General features: G+C 28.5%; 1 protein-coding gene across 1 annotated transcript; it reads right to left on the reverse strand.

Moving 5' to 3' along the window:
- Positions 1–3934: 3934 nt before the first annotated feature.
- LOC125810380 (1-aminocyclopropane-1-carboxylate synthase 3-like) lies at positions 3935–6460 on the reverse strand. Its single transcript, XM_049489880.1, has 4 exons — positions 6252–6460; positions 6018–6149; positions 5288–5448; positions 3935–5200 (listed from the first exon to the last, which is right to left on the reverse strand). The coding sequence occupies exons 1-4, from the start codon at positions 6396–6398 to the stop codon at positions 4225–4227; spliced, it is 1416 nt and encodes a 471-aa protein (XP_049345837.1). The 5' UTR covers positions 6399–6460; the 3' UTR covers positions 3935–4224.
- Positions 6461–8286: the final 1826 nt, after the last annotated feature.

The raw sequence follows: 8286 nt of genomic DNA on the forward strand, positions 1-8286 counted from the left end.
TAATACATCCTATAATATCATGTAGGAGGTATAACTAATCCATGGATTAGTTATACATACTACATAGGCCCAAATTCCTACCAAACATAGTACTAAATAATACCACACATAATACATGGACTATTTATTTTAATGCAACCTACCAAACGACCCCTTAATAATGTTATGATAAGAAAATTAACATTGAACCTAATTTAACTTTAAAAACTATTTATGATCAGGTGAAGATTTCTCAAGACCGTATAAGTAAGTGACAACAATAATGTAACTCATTTTTCCCATTAGTGAGGGACACAAACAATTAACATTGTCTTTTTTGTGGCCTGAGTCACCTAATTTTAATCTTGGTATTCATTTTATCAGCCTAATTAAAATATTTAAGTGTCAAATCTGGTGTTAGAAATTCATGTTTTGACTGGAAACAACATTGTACTAATTAAAGTTATTTATGTCCCAAAATGTTTAAACATTATGTCTTCATGTGAATTCAATTTATTACTCTCAGTATCTTTGTTGATTAATAGTTTGTCTTAGGCCTATATCTTTTGCTAACCAAAAATGAAACATTATTTGACTATAAATTAAAGGTTAAAGCAGGGAGATCTCGATCGTTAATTATCGTTATCTTAGATGATTTAATTAAACACAAAATTTAATTAGTCAACTAGTAAGGGATAATTAGGGTGTGTTTGGTATGAAATGTTTTTAAATTTTTTCACGTTTGATTGGTCAAAATTTTTGAAATACATTTTTCGAGAAAACAAGTTCCTTAAAAGTAAGAAAAATGAGTATTTTTCAAGTGGAAGTAGAAAAAACAATATCAACAAATTACATATTACACGTTAATTGTATCCTCCCTGCTCTCCAGTACAATTCATCTTCACCCCACTCTTGTGACTCACATCTCCTGCCTTTCATAGTATTTATCTATATCATGTACAAATGATTTTTAAAATAATATTTTTTATACATAATATAATAAACTATGTAAGAAATTCATTAATTTTTCTGAAGAGCATTTTTCATGGAAAATATATATTTCTGTGTACCGAGCACACCTTAATTATCTAATTTTTCAGAGAAAGAAACAACATCACATATATTATGGTGATCACTATATGTTAAATTATGAATTTAACAACCGTCCAGAATCAGATAAGCTAAATGAATCACAACTAAAATAATTTGAATAATAAATAAATAAATTGTAACGAACTATATGTTTGGTTGGTTATAATTATAACGGAAAGCATATCATATGGTGCTCAATAATAAGCATTTTAATTTATTTCGTTTGGCACATGCATAGAGTCAACATAATCAAGTAAATAGTTTTAAAATTCCTACTTGCATTATATCTTATTATTTCAATAATTTTATAATTACTACCAACCCTCATCGATTATAATAAAAAAATACAATACTTTTTTTCTTGATCAGACAATTCTTAATTTTAAACACTTCACGTGATATATTTAAGACCATAAGATCAAAAGGTATTTTGATATATTATACACGTTTTTAATTTAAAATTAAAAGTTTTTTTACTTTTAAAATTTTATGTATAGTCAAATTAAGATAGACAAATTAAAATGATGAAAATTATATTTTATATGTTAAATATCTTCATATTAAATATCAATATGATACATTTTGATGTTGCCCATAATGGGATTTATTTTGTTAGAATTCTTAATTGGGATATTGCCTGATCTCGAATATTTAATTTATATTCGGGGAAAATTATTTGTTTTCATGCTTAATTACTGCACCAACCTATTAAAACTGTTTTGGCAACACATAGTTACAATGATAGAAAGGTTTTTTTTTTTGAAAAAAAAAAACTCATAATTTATCACCAAATAACAAATTAAAAAAAAAAAGAACCTTTTTAAATCAGTAAATTTTAAAATTTTATTCAAACAAACAATAACTCATGTTTGTGAAGTAAAAGTCAACTTTGTCTTTAGTTCTGTCTAATATTTATTTAAATATGATATATAATTAAACATAACATGGTTCGGTATAATACCGTAATAAGAAAAATAATAATAATTAATTATAAAAAATTGACCTCAACGTAAAGTAAGCTAGCTAAGCTGAACTATTGACTAATCACTAAAAATAATACTAGTAAAACTCATTCAATAAGTACTCAAAAGTCTCGTTCTCAATACGAATTGAGATTTAATCAAATTTCGACCAATTTCAATAAAAATTACTTAACACTGAAATTTGAATAAAGAATAAAAAAAAATACAAATTAATGAACGCTCAAATATATTATCACATCCAGAGGCATATCTAGAGGGGCTTCCGTGTGTTCACGTGAACCCACGCTCCTCTTTCTAAATCATATATAGTAGTGTTATATTTTTTAAAAATATTTAAATATAGAGGTGTGAATCCACATTAAAAGTAACATATAATAATATGATGATGATTGGGTGTACCTCTAAGCAAAGATAGAAATTTAAATTTTATATCTATCTTATTTTTTTTTAGTAACACCCTCCAAGTGGTTATCAGTAACACTTTTGGCATTTCAATAAAAAAAAAAATTTGTTTTTTTGCTTTAATCTTTAAAAAATTACAAGTGTGTTACAATATTGGAAATTCCTAAAAAAAAATTAGCACCGTAAATATTTTATATAATTAAATTAAATGTGCATATCAAAATTTAAAACTAGTAATATTATTTATGTTGGACTTATAATTTTTAAAATTTAACAGTTCAACATTAAGAACGAAAAGTTCAAACCGATTAAATTTATATTTTAAATATATCTTTTCGTAATAGTACATCATCCTTCCGAAATCGTGGTTACAAGTCTGATTATATCAAGTGAAGGCCCAAATTTAGAAATGGTACAAAGTCAAATGCATTAAAAAGCTGAGATTACTTGCAACCAACTTTACCCACTTACGTAGTTGGTGAAGTTATCTAGCGAAAGCAAATTATTAACTTATTCCTCAATTTGCCAAGTATGGGAATGCCTAGAAATCTAGAACTAGAGAATCACGTTATCATATGTGAGAATGAACAAATAGTGATATTCATGAGTTCAATGAGTCAATGTTTTATTAGTCATTCGAAATGTATTATTTATATTTATTTAATAGATTTTTTTTTAATTATATATGCTTCGTATGAATCTAGAGGGGAATGTAGGGTATGGATTTATTTGAACTTAGTATTTTCCCTGCTAAAGATAATTTTATACGTAAAAATTTGCTAAAATGGTAATAAATAGTACATAAAAAGTCACTTTAAAAAATATAATGAATGTATTTTTCAAAAAATTTAACTAATCAAACATGAAAAAAAATCCTCTACACAAACACACCTTTAGAATCATTGAATTCAAAATGACGTGATCTTGCTATATTTATATTTTAATTTTTTTTTCTTACATAGTATATAACTCGAGCCAATGACAATGACTTTTGTTTAATTCACAGAAATAGTCTTTAAATCCGACTATGATTTGAGTTTCTTTGTGTTGAACAAGTCTTAACTTGAGCCATATGATCTTTTTCTTTTCTCCCCCTCCGATTATATATATTAAAAAAAATATTCAAATCTATTAATGAATATATATATATATATATATATATATATATATATATAAAAGACATGGTGTGTTGCCGTTAATTTCGCCGCATCCATATTGTAGCATGTTATTCCCATTAATTCGTATACTTGCCATATAATTTTTTAATATTATTTTATGCCCTTTTAATTTTAGAATGATAACTGAAATCTAAATAAACAATGTGTATCATATAACCATGTAGTGTTTTATATATCAAATAGGACCAATATCATATGATGCAAATGACGAATAATTCAAGAAAACTTGTGAAATAATTCTATAGTTTGAACAATTCAATAAGATTTCACACATATATATTTTGTAGTATGTTTTTTTTTTTACAAATAATGATGAAATATGAAATAAACACTTCTCATCCATCACATGGACCGAGTGCATTTAAAAATAATGAAAATGAAAAAACACTTCTCGTCCATCACATGGACCGAGTGCATTCTCTACATTAAAAACACACAAAAAAAAGAGTATAGTTTTGATAAAAAAAATAAAAATAATTGAAAACTCAATTTCTAAAAATATTGAGTTATAAAAAATCACCATGGACAAGGGAATGTTAACATCGGCGATATCAAATTTGAATTCTGAATCGGCCTTCTGTTCACACAGACTATCTTTCTCTGTCGTTGAATGATAGCCGAAAACCCCACTTGGCAAATAACTTCTTCTTTAGACTTGTACTTGTATTTTGATTAGTCTGATTAGTTTGGTCAACATTGGTACCAATCACATCAGAGGAATCAACAAAAATTTTAATACGTTGAATCGCGAGATTCAATGTATCTTCTGACATGTTCGCAAAACATGCACGAAACCAACCCGGTTCAGTACAATGGCATGACGATCCGGGCGAAATATTAAGCTTAACTTCATAAACTATTTTCTTCCATAGCTCAATTTCAGCCTCAAATGTATTGGTCTTTAATAAATGTCTCATATCTACCCAACAAAATAAACCGGCATTGCTCTCAAGACAACTAATTCCAGTACTCTCAAGTCCTTTCACTAACATTGCATGTCTTTTCTTGAGCCTCTTTTGATTTTCGGAGATGTATTTCTTTGTAAACTTTTTATCGGCTAACAAAGCCGATAAAAGATATTGAGTTTGCGAAGAAATTAACCCAAAACTTGACATTTTTGTAGCCGCGGAGACAATAACCGCGTCGTTCGTGTAAATCGCCCCGATTCGAAAACCGGGAAGGCCTAAATCTTTCGAAAGGCTATAGACAATATGAACTCGGTCCCAAACTTCAGTATACATGTAATTATTTTCAATTAATACTTCCATAACACTAACGAATTTAGGCGAGTTAAAAACCGTGCCTGAATATATTTCATCGCTAATAAGATGAATCCCCTTTTCTGCAACAAAGCTAACAAGTAGCTCGAGCTCGTTACGTGTTAATGCTGTGCCCAATGGGTTCGATGGGTTAGTCACTAGCACCCCTTTAACTCTAAGGTTGCGAGTTTTCGCTAATTTATAAGATTCTTCAAGAGCGGATTGTGTAATTCGAAAACCATTTGAACTTGTACATTGTATTGGAACTATTTCAGCCCCGGTCCTCCATTTTAAGTCTCGATCAAATCTGCATACATACAAATGTTACATAAGTAATGTAATCAAAATAATTTAACTTATATACATTGATAATATAAAAAAAAATGTAACGTACCCGGGGTAGTAAGGGGTAGGAAGGAGAAAAGCGTCGCCCGGGTTGGCGAGGCAAAACATGAGCGTCTCATTTGCGGAAGTAGCGCCGGCGGTAAGGACAAGCTTGTTTGGATTAAAGGTAACTTTATTTCCTCTAATTTCAGACATAAATTGAACCAATGCCTACATTTTTTAAACATAAAAATGTGAGATTATGATAACTTAACAACTACTAACAACAACAAATTCTATATAATTTAATTCGGAGAAAGGTGCTGAAAACACTTTTGATTTAAAACTTGAAAGCAATTTATTAGTTTCGTTTTCTAAATTATTGACAGCCTTAAAAAACACTCAGCTACTTAACTAACTGAAGTTAGATACGTCCCCCACAAGACATATAACAAGTGGTCTAAAACTCTCGTAGGAGCATGAGACTCTTAATAAAAAGATGAGAAAAGTGTTGAAAAAGTACACCCCTAAACTTGGCGAGAATTAAGGGATGTATTTCACTCATGTTACAAGTAAAGGGGTATTTTTAAGGTTGTCAATAGTTCGAGGAATGAAACTAATAATTCACGTCGAGTTTAAGAGTGTTTTCAGTACTTTTCTCTATAAATTTATAAGTAGAGTCTGAAAAGATCACGGTATTCGCATACATTACTCTATAACTAATTGACAAGTACGCAATACGTAAAAATATTATTATTCAAAAAAATATATAAATAAATAAAAGTGGATATGTAACGTACATTTTTGAAGTCAGGAAGGCCATGGTAATCTTGAAATAAAGCAAGTTCTCTAAATATAGACTCTCCATTTCTCTTAAATCCAGCTGCGTCTGGGTTTTGGGCAAGCCAAGACTCCAATAAATCGAAAGAAAGCTGCGTAACGCGAAAAATAAAATTAAAAAAAATATACGATATGTATCGTAAAAAAAAAAAAAAGAGAAGAATATATATAATAAAATCAGAAAAATTGTTTACCTGATTTTCTGCGAGACCCATTTGTATTATTCCTTTTGGATTCTGAATTTCATCGTACGGGTTTTTCTCGTACTCTTGCCACCCTAGGAAATACGACGAATTTTGTCCGTGTGAATCACACGTAGCCATCTCCGATAAGAGTTTCATAGTTATCGACTTATCGATGTTTATATTTTTTTTAAAAATAATCTGGGAAGAAATAAAAACAAATGTTGATTGAAGTTGTTGAATGAAAATGAAAAAAAAAAATATTGTGAGAATAATGATGAATGATATTGAGTATAGATAGTTTGTTGGTATTTGCTGGCAAATAAGATAGCTATATATAGGGATTTTAGTACAATTATGAAAGATTTTATTGTTGTTGTTTTTTTTATATAAAAAAAAACAAATAATTATTTGATTATGTGGTGTTGCCGAGATGTATTGCTAATTTAACGCGCTTTTGCTATATTTCATTTGATATGTTTTTCACTAATATATAGCAATTTTAGCACAATTATAGCTTTTATTTTGGGTGTGTTTTGGTAATAAGAAAGATATTTATGTTTTCTTGAATAATAATAATAAGTGAGACCAATCAGGGTTGTGGACTATGGTGGAGTGATAACGGATAATTATTCATTTATTCTTAATCAAAAGTCTTGAGTTCGTCTCTAGGATACAAAGTCACATTTGTTAGAGAGTGTTTCACCACCTAAGGTGGGATTTCCTCTAAGAATTTAGTCGATGTGGAAAATCAATAATAATAACAATAATGTGAGTTTTCTATTTATACTCTATTTGATCAAACTTTTAAAATCAGCTTATTTTGAAGAAAAAATATTTTTTTTTTGAGAAAAAACAACATGTTTTCTACCGATAAATTTAAAAGGCACATTTTGGGCGAATTAGTTTTTGACAAAAAAATTTGAAGTATTTCTAAGCGTATTTTTCTCAAAAGTAATTTTTCAAAGAAGTGCTTTTCTATTTTTTTTTTATAGCTTCCATTACTCCCTGCAATTACTTATTTTCTCACAAATGTTTGATCAAATACCACACTTTTTGAAGGAAAAAAACATTTTCAACCTTTCAAAAGCTTGGTCATACAAACTATTATCTTCTATTGTTTAATTAGTTAGTAAGATAATATAATTCTAAAAATATTTATATGTAATTAACATAACATTATAAGGTGAGGAGGAGGAGGAGGGGAGTGGCGAGGTCTCCGGTCAAGAATGGGTGGAAATAGACAATAAATTTAAAATATTACTTATAAAACTTAATTTTTTTTATTTCTTTTAGAAAAGTTTCTCATATTTAAGAAACTTTACAACAAAGTTATTCTCCAAAACATTTTTATAACCCAAACATAAAAAAAATGGATCTCTAATGTCAAACACACCATTTGTGGCTTGTAATCTAAGCGTATTGAGAAGAAAGCTTGCAAGTGGCTCTCACACTCACTTGGGGTCTCTTGGGACTAGCACAGTGGTATTAATGTTGGCATCTATAATTTTATTTGCTCCAAATGGTTGAAAATTCGAAAAAAAAATTGAATACGATATAAGTGTTATTTTAGTTATATATAACTGAAAGTGATCAGAAGAAAAATAATTGGACTAAACGGTTGATTTTCTAAAATAGCTTGATTCTGAAAAAGAGGTTGTAATTATCATCGAGGATAAATATATTATGTCGTGTGACAATAATCCTCTGAAATCAATTGAGTTTATCAAAAAAATACTGAGCAAAGTTATTTTCCTGAAGAATTTGGCTAATCCATAACATCAACTACAAAAGAATAAGGTTCAAGTTAATGAACACGAGAAAATTACAATACATCTCCATCATTATTCTCTAAAAATAACATAGTAGATATTTTTCTAACTTATATGGTATTTTTCTTCTTTTTAATATGGTAAGTGGGCATAAGATAACAGAGGATTTATACGTGAAGTTACTAGAACTTAATTGCTTGACACAAATTTTGTATTTATATCAAAAAGGAAAAAAATTATATGCATAAATAATTTGCACATAACTAATTAGTAAA

Source organism: Solanum verrucosum, unplaced genomic scaffold, assembly GCF_900185275.1.
Source record: "Solanum verrucosum unplaced genomic scaffold, falcon-dt-bn FXZP01000038.1, whole genome shotgun sequence".
Lineage (NCBI taxonomy): Eukaryota > Viridiplantae > Streptophyta > Magnoliopsida > Solanales > Solanaceae > Solanum > Solanum verrucosum.